The sequence below is a fragment of the Callithrix jacchus genome, chromosome 1 (genome assembly GCF_049354715.1).
Source record: "Callithrix jacchus isolate 240 chromosome 1, calJac240_pri, whole genome shotgun sequence".
Classification (NCBI taxonomy): Eukaryota; Metazoa; Chordata; class Mammalia; order Primates; family Cebidae; genus Callithrix; species Callithrix jacchus.
The window spans coordinates 78,497,229-78,519,599 of NC_133502.1; the positions used below are offsets into that span (position 1 = coordinate 78,497,229).

At 44.1% G+C, this 22,371-nt stretch overlaps 2 protein-coding genes across 9 annotated transcripts in view; one reads left to right on the forward strand and one right to left on the reverse strand.

Moving 5' to 3' along the window:
- Window positions 1-22,371, forward strand: part of AOPEP (aminopeptidase O (putative)) — a 449,451-nt gene that overhangs the window by 419,193 nt on the left and 7,887 nt on the right. The window lies entirely within an intron of this gene.
- Window positions 1-22,371, reverse strand: part of FANCC (FA complementation group C) — a 210,022-nt gene that overhangs the window by 18,755 nt on the left and 168,896 nt on the right. For all 7 annotated transcript variants that reach the window (XM_054254166.2, XM_002742743.7, XM_054254162.2 and 4 more), the window contains 3 exons: window positions 16,356-16,512; window positions 7,372-7,424; window positions 5,943-6,042 (listed from right to left, as the gene is read on the reverse strand). In XM_054254166.2, the coding sequence (XP_054110141.2) occupies window positions 5,943-6,042; window positions 7,372-7,424; window positions 16,356-16,512 (310 nt within the window). The remainder of the gene's footprint in view (window positions 1-5,942; window positions 6,043-7,371; window positions 7,425-16,355; window positions 16,513-22,371) is intronic.

Below are 22,371 nucleotides of genomic sequence, written 5' to 3' on the forward strand. Positions count from 1 at the left end.
CTGATGTGCACTTGGGCTGCTTTCAGTTTGGGCTGTCATAAATAATGCTACAGCTAACATGCATATGTATGTCTTTTTGTGGACACGTGTTTCTGTTTCTTCTGGGTGCATACCATCAGAATGAAATTGCTGGGTCACAGAATAGATGCTTGTTTGACATTCTAGGGCCATATCGTTTTCCAGTGTACCATCTCACTCTCTCCAGCAATGTATGTGCATTCCAGTTGCTCCACATGCTCCCCAGAATTTGGTGCTGTCAGTCTTACCAATTTCATCCATTCTAGTGGCTAGGGAACATTATCCTATGAATACTTGCTTTCCTAACTGTTTCACTCTGCACTTTCCTGATGGCATATGATGCTGAACAATTTCCATATGCTTACTGCCAACTTGTATTTCTTTTTTGAAAGTATATATTGAAGTATTTCGTCCATTTTAAAAACTGGTTTCTTAGAAAGTTGTAAGAGATCTTCATATGTTCTGGACACATATCCTGTCGTATAAATGTATTACAGATATTTTCTTCTAGCTAGTGGCTTGCTTTATCAGTTCCTTAATGATATCTATCAAAGGAGGCCGAGGCGGGTGGATCACGAGGTCAAGAGATCGAGACCATCCTGGTCAACATGGTGAAACACCGTCTCTACTAAAAATACAAAAAATTAGCTGGGCATAGTGGCACGTGCCTGTAATCCCAGCTACTCGGGAGGTTGAGGCAGGAGAATTGCCTGAACCCAGGAGGCGGAGGTTGCGGTGAGCCGAGATCGTGCCATTGCACTCCAGCCTGGGTAACAAGAGCGAAACTCCGTCTCAAAAAAAAGAAAAAAAAAAAGAAATTTTAAATTCTTTCTTATTTTTTGAGATACGGTTTCACTGTGTTGCCCAAGCTGGAGTGCAGTGGCATGATCACAGCTCACTGCAGCCTTGATCTCCCAGGCTCAAGTGATCCTCCCACCTCAGCTTCCCGAGTAGCTAGGGAAACAGGTGTGTGCCACCACACTCAGTGAAATTTTGTATTTTTTGTAGAAAAGAGGTCTTCCTTTGTTGCCCAGGCTGGTCTCCATCTCCTGGGCTCAAGAGAGCCTGCCTTGGGCTCCCAACGTGCTAAATGTGCCCATTAATGCCCCATGATTAATGCCCATCATGGCTAAACAGATTATGGCATGTACAAGTAGTTCATTCTGTTTTTAATGCTCAGAAGTAGTCTGAATTGTATGACTATGCCATAATCTATTTAGCCATGATTATGGCATTAATCATGGGGGCATAGCTTATAAGCAGGCATGAGCTATACCCGCAGCCTAGAGGTTTTAAATTCTGATGAAGTCTAATTTATCCATTTTTCACATATGGTTACTGCTTCTGAGAAATCTTAGATTACCCCAATGTCAAACAGATATATTCTCCTACACTCTTTCTAGGGGCTTTATTGTTCTAACATTTATGTTGAAGCCCATGATCCTCTCAAATTAATTTTTGTGTGCTTTACAAGGTAACAGTTGAGGTTCATTTTCCTACATATGGACATCCAGTTATTCCAGCATCATTTTTTGAAAACTTTCCTTTCCCCACTAAATTGTCTTGGCATCTCTGTCAAAAATCAATTGGCCACATATGCAATCCAGATATATGGGTCTATATCTGGATGCAATTCTGATCTATGGCTGTCTTTTTGCCAATACCTTACTGTCTTACTTACAGTAGCTTTTAAAATCTTTTTTTTTTTTTTAAAGACAGGGTCTCGCCCTGTCACCCAGGCTGGAGTGCAGTGGTGTGATCATGGTTCACTGCAGCCTCCACTTCCTGGGCTCAAGCAAACCTCCCACCTCATCCTCTTGAGTAGCTGGGACTACAGGCGTGCATCACCATGCCCAGTTAATTTTTTTTTTTTTTGTAGAAATGGTGGGGGGGTCTCACTATGTTGCCCAGGCTGGTCTTGAACTTCTGGACTCAAGCAATCCTCCCCTCCCACCTTGGCCTCCCAAAATGCTGGGATCACAGGCATGAGCTGCTGTGCCCAGCCGAGTCTTCACTTTTTGTACAATCTGACATTTATGCCTTTTTTACTAGAATATTTAGTTAACTTCCATTTAATTGCTGAAATTAGTGTCATTGTCAGTAGTTTCGAGTTTAGGTCTATCTTTTGATATTGGTTTTCTTTTGTCCCCTCAATTTTTCTTGTTCCTTTAGCAGCCTACCTTTCCATCTGTTGGCACCTTAAGTCAATCAGATTGTGCCAAGGGGTCCCCCACCCCTTCCCAACCTCACATGAGGGCAACTGGGGGGAGGCAGGAGACTTCTCAGTGTGCTGTCCCTTTAAAGGGTTGATGGCCTCTAGTTTCTGTCTGCTTTTTCAGGTGCTCTGTAGTGCCTTCAAACAGATTTCAAAAAATACTTTGCCTGCAGTTTGTCATTTTTATCTGTGGGAGATTTAATCTAGCTCATTACCAGATGCTGTCATGGCTGCAACCAGAATCGAACCTGACTGGCTGTACTGAGCCACAGTGCAGGCTTAGAAAAAGTGGCTTGTCACATGCACCTCTATTTCTGCCTACTGTCTAATGGGGCGAATTGATGGAGCTGACTGTGTCCTCCAAACAGAACAGGGGTGAGAGGAAAGGGTAAGAAGAGACAGAAGCACTGATATGAGTGCTTCTGTCGATGGGAGAAAATGTAGATTAATGGGATCACTCATAAACTGTTGCAGGGAATGCAAATGAACACCACCACTTTTGAAATGAGTCTGGCAGGATCTGCGAAAGCTGAACCTTTGCATATCGAATACCCAAACACTTCCACTCCTAAGTATCTATCCCAGAGTGTCCAGAGCAACATCATTTGTAATAAAAAAAAAACCTTGGGAATATCCCAAGTGCCTACCAGCAGCAGGGTAGCTATACTGCCATAGGTTTTCACAATGGACTATGCATAACAATACCTTCCCACAGCCACGTACAGCAACGTCAAGGAATCTTTGCTGAGTGGAAAAGCAAGTCTCAAAATACTGCACATGGCATACTGCTTTTGTTTGTTTTATAAAGTGCAAAAGCAACCAAAATGAAACAAAACATTGTTTAGGCAGTCATATATATGTGATCAAACTATCTTCAGAAAGAGCAAAGGAGTAATAAACATAAAATTCAAACCAAAGGTTACCCGGAGGGCTACAGAGGCAGGGAGGAGCACGTGGATAGACAGGTTCTTATCACTTGCCGCCCACTTCTTGTTGGGTTTAGAGATGTTCATTTTATTAAGAAGGTATGAATGAACAAAACACAGAAAACACAGAGAGAAAAGAGGGTCATGCATTTACCAAATATGACATGAAGGGTTTTGATTAGCTAAAAATTGACACTCAAGTAGGCAGAGGGTCAACAGATGCAGACAGCCATCAGTTAAAAAGGCAGGCACTCAGAAACAGCTCTAGGAAGAGAAACAAACTAACAGATGCCTACAAAGGCATTGGCAAAGCAGAGACTTTGCTCTCCTTTTCTGAGCCGAAGGTGAGGGTGGTGAATTCCTGTTTGTTTTTGGATCCCTGCCCAGCCTCACCAGGACCCAGTGTGTGGTCCCACATCCCTAGAGACGTATGCCTGCCCAGGGTACTATTCTCAATTAAAAGCAACTGCAACATCAGTCCAAATCCATAATGCCCACAGCCAACACAGAGGCTGAGTGTGAAGCTAAGAAGAAAAACAGGCACAAGCTAACCCTCAGGAGCACAGCAGCGCTCCTGCGTGGCCTCTGCTTCAACCCAAGTGTGCTCTGGGAGGCCACAGGCAAAGCTTCCTGGAGGCCCATTCCTAACGGGGACTACAAAGAATGCACAAGGGAGAATCAAAGACAATTATAGTCAGGCTCAAAATAACCATGAGGGTCAGCCATGCCTTCTAGCCAAGCCGCCTCCAAATTTCCAAGTGGGGCCATGAAAAGCGCAGCCCAGCTAACTTCTCCAGGGATTGTGAGGGTGGGAAAAAAAATAAATCACGAATATTTATTGTTGGCCAGGCACAGTGGCTCACACATGGAATCCAAGCACCTTGGGAGGCCGAGGTGGGAGGGTCCCTGGAGCCCAAGTGTTCGAAATCAGCCTGGGCAACAGAGGGAGACTCCATCTCTACAAAAAAATTTAAAAATTAGCTGGGAGTGGTGGCTTGCACCTGGGCTCTCAACTACTCGGGAGGCTAAGGTGGGAGGATCACTTGAGGCCAGGAGGTCAAAGGCTACAGTGAGCCATGATCATGCCACTGGACTCCGGCCTGGGTGACAGAGTAAGACCTTGTCTCAAAAAAAAAATAAAATAAAATAAAAAATATATATATTTACTGGTGCCTTAAAAAGCAGAAACAGGAATCTATCTCGTGAAGCCCACAAGGACCGAACACCCCCACCCCGATTTGGACCTGTGGGTGCTTCCCCACAACCCACACCAAAGCCCATGTAAGGAACTGAGTCCTTAAAGACTCAAGACAGACTATTCTCTGGAGAAAAATAAAATGGAAATTGTACCTAAAAAAAAAAATACAAAAAGGGCTGGGTGCGGTGGCTCAAGCCTGTAATCCCAGCATTTTGGGAGGCCGAGGCGGGTGGATCACGAGGTCAATAGATCGAGACCATCCTGGTCAACATGGCAAAACCCCGTCTCTACTAAAGACACAAAAAATTAGCTGGGCATGGTGGTGCATGTCTGTAATCCCAGCTACTCAGGAGGCTGAGGCAGGAGACTTGCCTGAACCCAGGAGGCGGAGGTTGCGGTGAGCCGAGATCGTGCCATTGCACTCCAGCCTGGGTAACGAGCAAAACTCCGTCTCAAACAAAACAAAAAACAAAAAGTAGCCAGGCGTGGTGGCATGCACCTCAGGTCCTGGCTACTCATGGGGTCTAAGGTGTGAGGATCACTCAAGCTTGGGAGGCTGAGACTCCAGCAAGCTGAGATCATGCCACTGTACTCCAGTCTGGGTGACAGAGTGAAACTCTGTCTGAAAAAAAAAAAAAAAAAAAAAAAAAGTAGAAACAGCTAAAACCTGAGAGATTTACTTGACATTGTGAGGGTGGCGTGTGATCTGATGGGGCCAAGCATCACAGCTCTGCTCTTATAAGTCAAACTGCAGAGAGCTTCACAGGGATGGTGACATACTCTACAGAGGAGATGCACGGTACCAGCACCACTCTGGATAGGCAATGTGCCCCATAAACATTAAATCTGCAGCACTAGAAATAAAGACCAAATAAAATGCCAAAAGGTGAAAGCTCTCTGGTAGCAAAAGTTCCTGTTTTCCAAGGTCACTGTAATTGGTCAATAACTCTTGGCAGTTGTTTGCCCAGCCTCTGCTGCTGGGGACCTGGAGCACAGTGTTCTGCAGGGTTCAGGCCTGGGCTCTGGTTTACCGACTGTGCCTAATACACACCACCTGGTCACTGCACTTGTCCTCTAGTTAGTCAAGTCTTTCCCAGTCACTCTTACCACTTCCTTTCTCTTCTGGAATCCAATTCGCATTTGGATCTCTGATAAGAATGAAGATGCTAATAATTAAGAATGTCCAGGACTGCTTTGTAACAAGTGTCATTTCCAATGCAGCATATGCCATATAGACCCCAGGGTGCCTCCTGCTGACCTGGGAGGTTCAGATGCAGCCAGAGGGCAGTGTCCTGCTCTGCACACAGGGCCAAGAAGAGCCACCCTCCAGGGCCACGCATGCTGACATGACAGAGATCTCAGATACAACAGTGGACAGATGCTTCTGGGTACCAGCACATGGGGCAGACAGACGTTGACTTATAATTAAAATGGTTTAACCTTTGTTGGGGTACTCATTAGGAACCTTTCTTTGTGAGCAGAACAGTCCATCAAAATTACTGAAAATAAAGTGCTCTTGTCCAAAATACTCTCAACAGCCTCTTATTCTTTAGGATGAACGACTAATATATGCAATATAACAAACCTGCCTGTTTTCTTTCTCCAGAGCTTCTACAAAGCACTGTGTAAACACTTGAATAGTGGCTATGACTTCTGGGGCCCCATCGGTTTCCAGGAGTGCACACCTGAACAATGCAAAGTCAGATCAGAACACGTTTAATGAGTAATCAGCAAGCATATAAACCTGCACTGTATAAGAGAAGAGTGGAAACACTCTTTTTATGACATAAGCTTCAGCAGTATCTCAACTCATCAGATTTCAGTTCTTGCATGAAAGCAGGATAAATGTTACTCCCTTTTAAAAATATTTTCTTTAAAATTGCAACGTGCAGAGCTCTCTTTCTTGGTTCTTAAATTAAGCAATGCAATTCCCTTCCACCCAGGCTTGCATATTCTGTACAAATATTTTTGTATTGTATGCTTGGACATGCAACATCAACATTTTGCTTTCATAAGCGGAGATGAAGGTGCTCAAAGGGGTAAAATGGCCTAGTCCATCCACCTAGCAAAGTCAGGAAAGAGTCAGTGTGTACCTTGTTTGGTTATTGTGCATTTTCATACAATTAATTTTTCTTTGTGTTTGTTTAGGCAAAGAAAAAGAAAACCCTCAAATTTTGCTAGCTTTAAGCCTTTAAGCCCTAAACAGTATTCTGACTTATTTCTACCATTTGGCTTAAAGGTGTTATGTTTCAAGGCCAAAATGTGGTGAGTTATTGTTACTGTAAAAATTCCTTTCCCCAAAGTCTGCAGGTCTGCCCTGAAGCCTCTGGGAAGGGAGGGGGATAGAGTTGATATGGGCTTCCCGGGGAGAGAGACTAGGATACTCCCAGGTGACAAGCTCCCCAGTGGGGTCCAGTCTTAGTACTCCATGGTTAAAACTCCCACTGACTGCCAGCCACAGCTCAACTTCATGGTTGTGAGCTCCTGGTCTCTTGTCGTCTATAAATTTAATGCATTTCCCAAGAAGCACTTGCATTTTCAAAATAAAAATGTAATGTGTTGTAAGAGAACATGCCTTTCAGAAGAGCTCTGTTAAGAATGGCTTTATTTATTTATATTTCTTGGCTTTCCTTAGCTTTAAAGTCTTTTAAAAAGATTGGTCAGCCCTCACGTGGTGAAGGGAGTATATTGCTACTCTTTATTCTCAGCTGAGAAAAACCCTACATGATTTTTTCAAGATATTAATATCTAACTCAATTCTGTGTTTCTATTATTAGAATCTTTAAAGGCTAAAGAAAAGAAAGTTATCTTAATTCTTAGTCACTGGCCTTAAAATTTACACTGATTTTTGAGTTTTTACCTCTAATTACCAAAAAGCTCAGAGGAGTAAGAGGGAATTAGAAACTCTAATTTCCCCGATGTACAGCCAGAGACTCCCACAACATTTTCTGATTCATGTTTGGAAATGGAACATTTTTTACATCAATTACTAGAAGAAACAGTGTAACATTTACCTGAATATCTCATCAACAACCCGGAATATGGCAGGGTGGCAGGCTGCTTGAGACTGCAAAAGAAGAAGACCATGAGAAAGTGAAATATCGTAGCAACTTTCTCAGTAACTTGCTATTACCAGCCAAAGGTGTTATGAGGAACTGCTGATTGCCAGAACACTGGCATATAACTCTTGGTTAGAAAAAAGAACCACTGCTATACTGAAAATGCCCCACATACAAGTGCAGACAGTGGTCTCCCTGGGCAGAGGTTACAGATGGCTTATTCCTCTGTATACTCCTATATGCTCCACATTTTTCTATAACAAGCTCAGGTGATCCATAATACAGAATCAGTAACTATTACGGAAACTTTAAAACATCCTTCTGCCCACATGCTGTGGAGCCTGCCTGTGCTGCCAATTCCACTGAAGTGTGCCTGTGTGTTTTCGTTTTTGTTTTGAGACAGAGTTTCATTTTTGTTGCCCAGGCTGGAGTGCAATGGCACGATCTCAGCTCATGGCAACCTCTGCCTCCTGGGTTCAAGCGATTCTCCTGCCTCAGCCTGCCAAGTAGCTGGCATTATAAGCGCCTGCCACCAAGCCTGGCTAATTTTTATATTTTGTATACAGACAGGGTTTCACCATGTTGGTCAGGCTCGTCTTGAACTCCTGACCTTAGGTGATCTACCTGCTTCGGCCACCCAAAGTGCCGGGATTACAGGCATGAGCCAATGTGCCTGGCCCATGTCATGTACCTGTGTGTGACCTCCTCAAATAGCTAGATGTGCCTCGAGGTCAGGCCAATGCCTGCAGCTTGTTTATTAGGTAATGAGTACATAACAATTTAGAATTATTGGCAAACCAGTGACCACTACCACACTGGACTAAATCACATCAAATCTTAGTGCACTATGGATTTAACAGCTTGCGTTATTTAGGATGAAAAGGGGGTTAACGAATTAGAATAAAAGGTATCTAATTTCTCCTTGAATATTCTGGTGATGGGTTCTGATTATGTGAGTCTGCAGAAGCTGGCCTCCAGTAGCCCTGGGAGCCAGGAGGAGCTTCAGTGGCTCAGTCCCAGGTTCCCTATCCTTTTGGCCAGGGCTCAAATTATGAGATGATGCCAGATGAAAATGCCCATTTGTGTTTTAAAACAGATCCTTTATAGCAGGGTGGTGTGCAACCTTTTTGGCACCAGGGACCGGTTTCGTGGAAGGCAATGTTTTCACAAACGGGGAGTGGGAGATGGTTTGGGATAAAACTGCTGCCCCTCAGATCATCGGAGGCTATGGGGTGCCAGTTTGGTGGAAAGCGACGCCTGCTGCTCTGTCAGGGGCGGGTGCAGGCAGGAAGGCCTGGGGCTCCCCTCCACTGTGCACCCGGAGGGAACGGACCCCTGCTTCATAGCTCCATTCACGTTAGTGGATCAAAGGCTATCGGAAATTCGAGTCATTCTGCATTAGATATGACTAGCTTTGGGAAACACTTTTCATAGGACCCCCGCAGCAAGAATAAAAAGCACTCTGCTGCATCGGTGCCCTGGACCACACTAAGATAGCACCGTGCCTCCCCGCGGTCTCCCGCGCCCTGCGCCTAGCGCCCCGCGCCGCACCAATGACATAGAGTCCACGCCATCTAGCGTCCACTCGCCAGCACTGCCGCTCTGCCACTTGTTCAGGACAGGATAATCGCCTTTTAATTATTTCAAGATTTCTAATTTGCAAGTTAAAATGTCCTACTCTTTAAATATCATGCTCCCTCATCCTTCACTGTTGCGCATTTTTATTTAAAAGAAACTAACTTGAAATTCTTACAGACAAATTCATTATCTATGCAAGCAAATAATTTGGCAGGACCATTGTTCAAGACAGGAGAGGCAGGTTATTTCGTGGCTTTGAACTTAGGCATGTCAGTTAATCTCCTGCTGCCCAGTCTCACTGTAAATAATAACAGTTATTAAGAGGTCACTGGATAAGCACAGAAAATATCAAAGTTTCTATGAATTCATAATGAAAAAAATAAAACAAGAGAAAAGCAAACTATATGTCTTAAAGAAATGTGATTCACCTAAGTTTGCCAGAGCAATTTTCAAAGTTTTGTATGACACCATCCTTGTTGAATAAGAGTGTTTAAGATCAAATAGCACTGCTACGTGCCCACAGGCAGACAGACAAAAACGAGCACGGCAATGCACTGATAGGATAAATTTGAAAATGGTAAAATCGAATTTCTTTTTTCTAAATGGTGAAACCATCCCAGAGCCATCCTATAGGTTTGATGCTAGTAGAGAATCATTCAATACTAATTATAGGGATTTCCAAACAGCAAAGAAAACGATGATCAGATGTGTAGAGTAGGGTTACATGAAAACCACTGGAGGAGCAAGGAAGACAGCTCTAGCTCAGTTTGTCAGAAGAGGGTGAGAGCTTGGAAACACTTTTCTTCTGTGCAGTGTTTTCTAGCAAAATAGTTCAATCCAGTGTTTTAAATGTCTGCTGGCTGTGTAGAATCTGCTTGTTCTTCCCCATACAGATGGACTCTCCTCTTAGATTTCTTTCTTTCTAAATATTTCAGACCCTTGGCTACTTTAAACCTGCTTCCACAACAGGTGGAAGGAGGTAACAGGCCAGGAGGCAGGGGAACCTGCAGAAACAGCAACGGCAGAGATTTTGATTTGCTCCGTCTCATCTGCACCCCTCATCAATGGCTTTTAAAATCAGATTCTTTATACTTTCTGAGCACATAATTTCAGGGTCAGTGAGTCCCCTCATGAGGACTGGTGTATGCACAAGTCAGACATGTGTCCCAGTGACATCAAATCACATTTTAAGCTGCTTTTCTTATCAAGAGAATCTTCCAAATAGAATTAAGTGTTTAATACATGCTTCTTTGGAAGCCGTATCTTCCCCCCTAAATCTGCAGCATCCTATGAGTGATGAAGCAGACATCTAGCTTCTGCGAATCCTGTCTTATTTGTAATGTGGGGCACTCTAGTAACACATCACAGGTCATTCTGTAACCCAGGGCTCTGGAGCCCCATGACTGGGGCCATTATCTTTTCTATAAAAGTGGGAAAAAAATAAACCTTTTTGGGGTTCCATCTGTTTATTTTTCTCCATCCTATCAAAATCTGTTCCTTCTCAAGCTCTCTCTTCTTCATCTGGCCTAATGATTTTCACGGGCAAATCACTTCAACTCGAGGGAGCTACGTCAGCAGGAGGCCTTCAATAATATGTGTCTTGTCCTTCCCTCCAACTCCCCCAGTTTTTTCACTGAATGCCACAGCAGGTGATGATAGAGAGCTCTGGGTTCTGCTTTCCTTCTTGTATAGACCAGATTGTTCTGCTGGGTGTACTTCCCCTTGGTTTAATGCGAGTTTCCCCTCTCATCTCCCTGCACTGCTACCCAGAACTGCATTATCTCACCCTCCACCTAGAAAGACAGCCCATCTTCAGCCCTCAAAACATAAGGGAAGAGAGTCAGCAGGGAATCAATACACAATAACCATGGTCTCTGCGCCTGTTTTGGAGGAAAGGCAAGGGAAAGGCCAACTTGTTACTCTGCACCATGTACTGTGCAAATTACACAGGATCTCGTGCTTGGCCCTTGATGTTTACGTAAGCTGTTATTTTCATACCAACTCACCACTGATTATTACAAGCCACTTGCCACTTGAAAGAGGCCTGAGAACACAGAACAGAATTCTCAAGAAGAAGCGTTTCTTTTTTTCTGTCATTTGCTTAGTGTGTGTGTGTGTGTGTGTGTGTGTGTGTGTGTGTGAGAGAGAGAGAGAGAGAGAGAGAGAGAGAGAGAGAGAGAGAAAACAAACCAAAAAGGGAAATTAGACTATGATTTAAGGTAATTCACAGACAAAAGTAAATCCCTTTTAGAAAAAATAAAAAGTGAACGAACAGAAAAAATTATCAGGTAGTACTTTCCATCTATCACCTTTCATAGGTATATTCTCCATAAAAATAAAGAAGGAAATAGCAGATGAGAAAGAAGCTGAAGTTCATTAAGCCTGGAACAGACTCTTTCCTGGTGTTTCCAAGTACTTGCATGTAGTTTAAATATTTACTTAGGAAATGGGTCATTTAAAGAATAAGCTGATGGGCAGCTTCCCCTCCAGGTTACCCAGCAGCCAGACAATCCCCTCCCATTGTGTAGCTGTTTCTGAGCCACTATTCTCTCCACAGTGGAGTTGTTAATATGTGCATATTCACCACAAAATAACTTTTTTCTTAAAAAGAAGATTCTCCATAAAGTCATTTCACCAGTGAACTCCTCTGTTGAGCTGAAAGAATGATTTGGCTTAAACAAAATCTATTTACACAAAACCTTCACATCTATCATGTACAATGAGGCACCTTTATAAATATGTATTTTTTTATTATGCCACTTGCTTCTTTTCTACTTTAAAAATACTAAACATAAGACTCTATCCCTTTTACATTTTCAGATCTATTTTGTTTTAAAATATTCAGGTTTAACAAATTTGAGTTTGGAAAAATTATTCTTTCTTTTTAATCTTTACCAGATGTTGTTTATACACAAACAATTTTTTCAGCATTCCATAATGCAATTATTGTTTAATTAGTGATAAATCTGTCATTCCTGGGCTTAAGAACTTAGCAAGTACCAAATGTATTTTTGCATCTTAAATTTACATGTGTTCTCCTCCGTGTTCAGACACAGAAATGGGAGGTACAGAGGTACCCAGTACCTGCTTTCCGATTCCTTACCCTGACCTGAAGTCCTTCCAGACTCACCCAGTGGCCTCTATCCAATTAGCCAGAGGTAGCCTAGGCCAGAAAAAAAGCTCCTAATTCCCCTGCTGCTTCACAGCACAGTCTCTGAGTGGCAATGACCCCTAGGTCCACCCTGCTTTGTTTTTGGGTTCCTCCTTTCTCCCTTCATCTCTGGTCACAAGGTCTGCATCCCTAACTGCAATTCCAACTGCAATTCCATTGCAAGGAAACTTGCAGTGTGGGCCTCTCTCCACAGAGCTGATGCTGGAGGATCTGGTGCCCCCCTGAGGCTAATGCTGGAAAGTGCAACTCCAGCCCAAGATGCCGACCCTTAAAGCTTTTAGCCACACACATCAGCCAGCACTACTACTGGACCACTGCTAAATTATCTACTTCAGCTATTGTTCAGTTACATGCACAACATTAAAGCGCTCAAAAGGAAATGCCGAAAAGACTGAAAAAGCAGGAAAAGAAAACCCTGGCATGTTAGTGAAAACCTACTTAAGCACAGAAAACTGATTATCATCATCCTGGATATGGAGTGAATTCTTCAGTAAAATATTTTACCAAGGAGGAGTAAATTGGGAGTTTGTGTAAAGGAAGTTTCTTTTATCTTTCTGAAATGCTGCAATTGCTACCTGGAGAATGGGGGTGGGGGGAGAAACATGTCCTATCCCATATCAAAAAGGATACTGAGGTATCTAGATGCTTCTTATTCCTAAGTTCTTAGATAAAGAAATCCTTTGCATTGAGCTATAAAGATTTTTAGGTAGGAGAGAACACAAATAATATTCTGATATCAACTCTGAGTGAGACAAAAACGGAAACAATTCTGCCTCCTGGGTGCCTCCTCTGCTCCTTTTCTTTCAGGGACAAGTCTGCCTGGGAAGGTGTGGCTAGCTCCTCTGGACCCAGCTGCAGGCGGGTTCTGCCAGCAAAGGAGCAAATGGGAGGGCATGGGAACTGGGTACCTCCTGGCCCTGGCACGCAGCTTGCCAGCCAAGCACAGTACCACCCTGACACCCTGCAGGCACTTTTCATTCCAATGTGGAATCCAAACAATAGCTTTCTGGGCTCCACAAACAGAACTGTAACTGGAAAACATAACATCCTTCTAATTTGGGGCCAGCCTTGGGAAAGTGAAAAATGCCAAGAAGGCTACATAATTAACAAGTGTCTTTCACTGCTGTCGGTGGCATCAGTTTCTAAGGTCAGGTCTGAAGCTATGGATTATGGTCTTCCTGTGCCCTCACTGCCAAGGGAAACACAAGACCATGTGCTTTTGAGAAGTTTCAGTCTGCAGAGTAAATGACAATCTAGGGTTAATACCTCTCTTGAATTGGGAGCCACCAACTGTGGCAGGCAGCCTGACTTGAGTCCAGTTCAGCACAGGGAAGCCTAAGGGAAGTCTCAAAAGTGAACAGGCTTTGAAAACTTCTCTTTTATTTTAGATGTTAAATACATACATAAGCATTTGGAAAACTGGTACTAGGAGACTTATCCCTCATTATTCATGGTCTTAATGGACAGTATCAGACCTGTGAGTCCGAGAGGCCAAAGAACATTTGGGAAGGTCATTTCACTTTGTACAACCTGTACCACACTTTTATCTTTTGTTTTTGTTACATTTTGGTAACTATAGAATTTACAGGACTCATTCTGGACAAGAGAGAGAAATATAATTAACAGTGCTCTATATAAAACACAAGTTATGTAGACCATCACACTTTAATTACTCTCAGAATCCAACTCTAATGTAATAGGCATCATGTTTCTTCTGGAGCAGTCTCGTGCTATCTGAGTCTTAGAGATCTCTCTGATACTTCTGCAGTCCTGTCACTGCACTAAGATACTGCACTACGATAAATTAATCAGATGATGCAATTAGGAAGCGGGCTCTTCAGGTTACCCCTGCAATCACTTAGCCACGTCACAGGCCTATTCCAGCCTGCCTGGCTTTCTGGCACTGCAGGCCTGGGATGATGAGAACAGCCCATGTCAATTAGGGGCTTCCAGCTCATCGTCTGTACTGTAATTACCTCCTTGAACCATGAGGGACAGAGAGGTCACATCCTGCCAATGCCACAATAAATTAAACCAAATAACACTCTTTAGGATCTCCCTTTAACCATAATGGAAGTTCTGAATTTCTGCACACATGATCCCGCTAAAAGCTTTTGTAAGTCAACGGACTTCAAAGCCGTATGACTCAGGGGGGATTACTGTAAACTACCAACTGGACACTGAGCATTATACAGTGATGTGCACGGGATGGCCTGTGTTCTCTGTCTTGCATCTACCGTGCTTGCCACGGTGCTGCTTAGGCATCAGGGCCACAGCAAAAAGCACACAGAGAAGGTTCAGAGAAGAATCCAAGGATTAAGGAAAGTCTGCAGAAAAGGCAACAGGACTAGAATTTTTCAATAGGGAGAAGACTAAGAAAATGTCATAAGCACCCTGGGAGCAAGCGCATAGCCCAGTTACTATGTTTTGCCACTTTTCTTTTGCCACTGAAAAGGGACCAGAGAAACTAAAATCCTAGTATGCACATGTAAGTTAGAAATAGATTTACCAGACAATAAAGGTAATTTATGACCCTGACTCACCAGGAATGGGCTGCCAGAGGGCTTCTAAAAGTACTGGTTTATTTTGAATTATACTGCAATCATTTTAAAATAAGGTACATTCCTATTTCTTGCCTTAATATACAATTCTTTTGGATAGTAAGGCTAGGTAGTAATTATCCTTAAGAAATCTCTTTGAGCTCTCTCAGTCTTGATATCCACATGTCTTCCTTTCTTTTCTATCATGGTAAACTTTCAAGTCAGGTGGGTTCAGTCTGTGCAGCCTGAGGTATCGGTGAGAGTAGTGTGGCTGTCAGCACCTGCAACCCTATGCACATCACCCTGGGAGGCCCAGGGGAAGGGTGAAGGGGCCATGAAACAAGGGGAGAAATGCGATCAAGGAGAGAGGCAACTGATTCCATTAGGATTCCCTTAGACCGTCTCCAACTAGAAAGAAAAAGAGAACACGGAAGTTCCAACTGAACCAAACAAGCTGAAGGTGTCGGGGAGGCAGGGGTTATATGAGCTCAGGACAAGTGGGCACAGCCAACGTCAGGGCCTTCCTCAATCTCAGCTCAAGGGCGAGGGTGAACACTCCCTCCTTCCCTGTGTCCTAGCCACCAATTCAAGACCAGACTGTTCACTGTGGCTCCCAGAACTACTTTCTCCACCTGTAGGAAGAGGCAGAAGACAATCTCTGTGCCACATCCCTGCAGGTTACAAAAGCTAAAGGGAAAACAGGGCGGAGTCCACTGGGGCTCCTAGAGGACAAAGGCTGTGGGATCACAGCACCTGCAGGTTTCTGAATTTTTTTCAGGGTGCCTTGGTCTTTATTCCTGTCCTTACAAAATGTGCTCCAATCCCACAGAGCTGTCTCCCACGAAGGAAGATGACTAGTGAGTCAGTGGTGGCAAGGGCCACTGAGAGCCCAGGGTGACAGACACTGGTACAGGAGGTGGAAGTCCACATGGGCCAGAGTCCCCCCTGCACAGTTCTGAGCAGGAAGGGAGCCAGGAGCCACCATGGAAGGGAAGGTTGAAGGCAGGTGGCCTCACACCAAAAGAAAATGTACAGAAGTCCTAGCTGGTTCTGCTGCTTTAACCATATTTCTGGGGTTTTGTGTCTCTTGAGTATTTCATCTTTCCGCTAGTGAAGAGCTAAAAGTTTATTTTTTGAATGTGTTTAATTGATTCCTCCTCTAACCTGTAAGTTCTTCATTTCTAAAAACGTATTTTCCATATTGAGATAAAAAACACTGTTTTAAAAAATCTGTTGTACAAATGTCAATTCTGGTGAACATGCGATATATGGCACATCAACCAAGTAAATCTCAAGTCTCTCCCTGCATGCTCCAAGGATGCAGAAAAGCCCCCTACATTAGCGATTTTAAAAATAAAATGTAAATACATGATTATTTATAAAGGTTCCACTTGCTCTTTTATTTACATCCCCCCACTTTCATTCTTTGACTAAAAGAAATGATTCCCAGCATCTCCTTTAAGGATTTTTCTCTTCATCAAAGCCCAGCACATTAGCGATTTTAAAAATAAAATGTAAATACATGATTATTTATAAAGGTTCCAATTGCTCTTTTATTTACATCCCCCCACTTTCATTCTTTGACTAAAAGAAATGATTCCCAGCATCTCCTTTAAGGATTTTTCTCTTCCTCAAAGCCCAGCACGTACCAGCAATGAATCTTTTATAAAACATTCGATCCTTCTCAGACAATTTCTCTCACTGGAGATTAGCTTTTCAAAAAGATGCAGCATTGTTTTTTCAAGGCTGGGAAGGTGCCGAAGCCAGAGGCAGACTACAGCTGACACGGGGAGAGAAATCTTCTTCCTTTCAGAAAGAAATAAACAAAATTTTAAATAGAAATGGATTACTGAAAAAAGAAGATTAAGAAAGTTCAAAATGCAATCACTAATCCAATTTGTGAGACTTCCTCTCATCATGGTCATAGCAGTGGCTAATAATTTACAGAATCAGTGAATATTTACCAAGTACTCATTTGCAAAATAATGTGAATATGCTTCCACTTCAGCTCCTCTTAAGAAATCAGAAACGCTCAGGAAAAAAAATTGCTTTCAAAAAGGATAAGCAAATGTCTAGTGATGGAAAAAAAAAAGAGAGTGATAAAAAACAGGATGGAAAAGGCCTTGTGATGCCCAGTCTCTAACTGAAGAAGTGAGCATGTTCAAATGTAAGTCATCACGCTTTACAACAGGGACTCGGACCTGGGTTTCAGTCCCAACGCCACTGCCTACTAACTGTATGACCCTGGAGAAGTTACTTAACCTCAGTTTATTCATCTGTAAAATGGGCCTATCTCCTTCACAGTGTTCTTGTAATGATCAAATGCAACAATACATGTACAGTGATTAGCACAGTGCTTGGCACATAAATATTCAATAACTGTAATTGTAATCAGTTGCTTGAAAGTTAAAAATATTTTTAACAATTTCAAGGCCAGATGCAGTGGCTCATACCTGTAATCCCAACACTTTGAGAGACTGAGGTGGAAGGATCACTTGAGCCCAGGAGTTCAAGACCAGCCTGGTCAAATAGTGAGGCTCCACCTCCATGAAAAAAAAATTTTTTTCATTAGCCTGGCATGGTGGTAGCACACCTGTAATCCCAACTACTTGGGAGGCTGAGGCAGGAGGATCGATAGAGCCCAGGAAGCTGAGGCTGTAGTGAGCTGTGTTCACACCACCGCACTCCAACCTGGGCAAAAGAGCAAGACCTTGTCTCAAAAGAAAAAAGTCCAATTTTGTATATTGTGGTCATGGCCTACTTGATGTACTGGACCTTAAGTATGATACTGGATAGATCGGCAGGACTGGGAATCAAAGATACCTTTAAAAAAAAAGATGCAGTCTTGCTCTCTCACTCAGGCTAGAGTGCAGTGGTGTGATCATAGCTCACTGTAACCTCGAACTCCTGGGCTTGTGATCCTCCTGCCTCAGTCTCTCCAGTAGCTGTGACTACAGGTGCACACCACCGCATCTGGCTAATTTTTTTTTCTTGTAAAGATGGGGTCTTGCTATTTTGCCCAGTTTGGTGTCAAACTCCTGGCCTCAAACAATCTTCCTGTCCCACCCTCCCAAAATGTTGAGATTACAGGCTTGAGCACCAGTACCCTATAGACACAACCATTTTGTGTAGCTACTTTTTTTTTTCTATGGGAAAATATATTGAGGTCCTCTTGTGTCAGTGAACTGGAGCTCCACTTCCCCTCCTGGGAGAGAGCATGAGTGGTACATGTCTGACTCTGAGCCCCTGCTGCTGGCTCTGGGACACATTGGAGCTGCCCCCCAGGGCAGTTTGCCATTTACCTGCACATCTCAGACAGTGGGTGCTTACCAGTGGGTGCTTTTCAAACCTGATGCCTTTTTTTCATGAATCTCTTGTCTTGCCCCAAGGAAACTAAGCAAATAGAAATGAAGCCAGATGCACACAAATCTTGAGGTGGGGAAAAGAGAGCAGTGTGTGTGTCCCAAGGCCTGGCTCTCTAGCAGAGTCACTGTCACCCCCTCCTACTCTCTGGCTGCCACAGGTGCTGCTGCTATGAATAAGGAAAACTGAAGTGGGGGCACAGGCTCCCCTGACCCAACAACAATGCCTGTCCCTTCACCATGACTCATAGGCCGCTTCTCTGCAGAGCTGGTGTGAAGCCCAGCACCCGGTCCAGGGATGGGAAGGGACAGAGTAGGGGACATGGGGAGCAGTTCCTAGAGGTTTTGCTTTTTTGGCTTGCTTGCTGTAGCTCCTGCAGACCTTGTTCTGGGTTGACCACGGGGCAAAAGAAGCAGGGAAGATGCTGAAGACCCAGGGGGACTGCGGAGGAGCCTGCAGAAGACAGGGGGAGGGAGGGCACATTCACCTCAGAACCTCATGATCTCACGCTCGCACCCTGAACTTCAACTTGTCCAGGAGCCACCAGCAGGCCCTGTTCCTCATCTTCCCACCTCTCACACCCAGCAAAGCCCTGCCATGGTGCCACACTTCCTCAATGCTTGATATGCCACTTACTCAGATGTAAAGAAGGGAAGAAAAGATTTGTGGAGGATTTAGTAACAGCTCAGTTGAGGTGTGTGGGTTTGGAGTGTCTGAGGCACAACTGAGCAGAGATATTAACTAGGTCCTTGAATATCCAAGGTAGAATCTCCGGGAAAGGTACGGGCTGAAGGTACACATTTGGGAGTCAGAACCCCAAGGGAGGAAGCTGAGTGGGGTGTGGAGGCTCGAGCAGCAGGCAAGAGAGGAGAAGCTGCAGATGGCAAGAGGCACAGAAGCAGAGGACGCTGCCGCCAGAGCATGAGACACAGGCTTTGGGCAGGAAGTGTGCCTCTGAGCAGCGCTGCAGAGGGCAAATGCACCCGGGGTGTGCCAGGCAGGCCCTGGATGACAGCATGTGGCAGAGGGAGGAGAGGAGTGGAGGTGAAGCCAGGACTGGAGACAGGACTTCAGGGGACTGGTGGTGATGGAAGTGATGCCAGGAAAGATGATGTTTCGCTTACACCTGAATCCTCATAACAGCCCTACAAAACAGGTAAAAATTATTCCCTCCTGCGCAGACGAGGCAGCCGAGAAAAGAGAGGACCAGGACTCGCAGCTGATAAGACCTGAAGCCAGGGCAGCTGGGGCTGGAGTGAGTACAGGACCATGCTGGCTCCGAGGAGGGGTGCAGGATACCAGGCTCAGGGGAACAGCAGGCAGCTTTACTGGGTGAGCCACACACTGTGCCTGTGCTCATGCCCCTTGTGAAGGGGAAATGCTTTTCCCGTCCAGGAGGTCAGCCAATTTTAGCCACAACAAAGAAGCCCTGAGGAGGGGTTCCTGTCCAGTAATCAGGGGGAAGTAGAACACCCCGGGTGTGGAAAGGGTGCCCATAGCTTCCATCATGGAGCCGGGACCACCCATGCCACGAGGCAGGAAGCTCTGAAGAGGAGAGCTCTCCTCTCAGTGGCTCCTCCCATCTCAAGCAGCAGTGCTGGCTCTGACCAGCTTTCCTCATGCCTTATCTTTCTTCAGAATCTATGTAACATGAATCTGTATGTCATCAGAAAGGCGCTTCACTGCAGTGAGAGGTCTTCCACCAGCACCAAGTCCTGGCTGAAAGCCATGGCACAGTACATGTCATTCATCCTGCCAGATGATGGCAGAAAGGCTGCTGCCACATGCAGGCCAGGCTGCCAGGAGCAGCAGCAAATTCACATGAACCAATGCAGAACTGACCCGTCCCACTCAGCGGAAGGAATGAACAGACACTGCATAGTCACACAAGCACACAAGTCACGCTCCAGTCAGTAAGAGCATGATGCTCCCATTCCAGTTTGAAAACTATGTGTGTTAATGGCTTTTTATTAGAGTCTAGATTAGGAGCACACCCTACTAATTGCTGCGAGTGGTTAAGTTTATGGACCCGTGTTTAATATTTGAATAGATTTTGCTTTAAAACATCAGTGATTTAACTCTTTGTAATCCTTCCTGAACGAAGGAATCACCAAAGCAGTATGATCTTGATATGCTTGCCTAACAGAATTTGGCCGAGCCAACACATCTGTATTCTACACAGTGCTCTTCATGTGAACCGGGCTGGCTTTAAATAAAAAGGCAAATCACAGAAAAAGAACTGGAAAAATGTGTGGCTTCTCCACCTAATTAACAGTAAAGAAAGGGAAATGCACCAATACAGTCTGTTTCACCCTCGCCATGCTGGCGCTGAGCAGAGTGACAACACCCAGTGCTGGGGCAGGCACAGGTGTGCCTCCTCACAGGCAGGCAGGCAGGCAGTGGCTTCACACGTCCAGTCAGTCATGTGGCACCACTGAAGAAAATTCAAGACACACACACACCTGTCTTAATCATTATACTGCTGTGAATTCGCCTGGCAGAAATAGAAACATCAGTTTGAGGATATTTATTGCAATCTTTAAATATAAGGACAAAACTAGAAACACTGCAATGTGCAACCACGGGGACAGCAGACTACAACGCCGGCTACTTCAAATGAGCTGAATCGATGTCCTGTGAGGGGTATTTAAGACACGTTGGTTAAAAAGCAGGTTCTGGAGTGATGTATCTATGGTGTAATGCTGCTTTTGACAATGAGCAGACAATGGCTTTATATGGACTTTATGTCTAACAAGCATAAGGTACGGCTACCAGAATTACTGGAGGATGAAGAAGAGGAGGTAATGAACATTTTCTGTATATACCCTGTGCTGTATGGTTAGACCTGATAAAATGAATATATATTCTGTGGAAAATTTAAAGGGCCAATCAAGTAAAAAAGAAAAACACGTTTTTAGGAGGACTGAAAAATTTCATTCTGTTGAGTGTGTTGGCGACAGAAGCGTGAAGGTCATCCTTTTTCTCCTCCATACTGCTTCCACCCATCCTACCTGGACCTGACCAAAATCATCACTTCAAGGAAAACAAAGACACAAATTTGCTCCCAAATCCCTACCTAATAATTGAGAGAGTTTTCTGTATTTAGGAAATGGGTAGGGCATTTGGTATTTATGTGCATTACTATTTTCTCCTTTAAAATAAAATGAGCAGTAGGCTTCCAGTCAGGGCTCCACTTAGAAATCTCATTTACAGTGACAGTGTCTGGCACGAGGCAGGGAAGCCTACACAGGATGCTCTCCCCTGTCCAACAGACTCTTTGGACAGACACCTCCTTGACATTTAGAAAACTGTACTTTGTTTCTCCCAGATATTCAGTTTAGTAAGGCAGTTATTTTTTCTCATCCTTTCCAAAAAGAGGCAGCAAGTAAAGAAATTGGTCCAATTGCTTATTAAATAATTTGGCTCCAAATACCTTCATAGCTACAATTAAAAAAAAACACCAGAATGCATAATTAAATTCTTCTCAAGAAAGGTTCCTGATGAGGGAGGCCCATCTGGGAGGTTGTGTTCTAACACTGTCTGAGTAGAGGGGAGGCCAGGGATTCCTTAGGTAAAACAAAGGTGCACCAGCAACAATCTACCTTTTCAAACCAGAAACAGATCAAGGCTGTTTGAGCTGCCAGAGAAACTCACAAAACTTGGGTTTAACTGTTCTGGAGAACTGCTTAGTTCAAAGGGAGTGAAAAGAACACTGCTCGCATCCTAAAGTTGTATTTAGGTGATAGCCTGTTCTAAGCAATCATCACAATTCAGACAATGTTGACATCATTATAATCTATATGTGCAGAGCAGCTCACTTCTCAAAGTGCAGCCACCAACAAGCAGAAGAAATGTCCAAACCCAACACAGCAGAATGTCTGGTGATTATACATCAATATCAGATTTTTATTAGAAAAGTAAACTACGACTAAATTTGTAACCATATATTATTAAGGTTAAAAAAAAGACACAGGATGTGGGGCTGGGTATGGTGGCTCATGCCTGTAATCACAGCACTTTGGGAGGCTGAGGAGGGCGGATCGCCTGGGTCAGGAGTTCAAGACCAGCCTGACCAACATGGTGAAACCCTGTCTCTAGTAAAAATACAAAAATTAGCCAGGCACAGTGGTGGTCACCTGTAATCCCAACCACTCAGGAGGCTGAGGCAGGAGGATCACTTGAACCCAGCAGGCAGAGGTTGCAGTGAGTCAAGATTGCGCCACTGCACTCCAACCTGGGCAGCAGAGCAAGACTCTGTCTCTAAATCAATGAATAAATAAATAACAGAATGTGGCTGGGCAC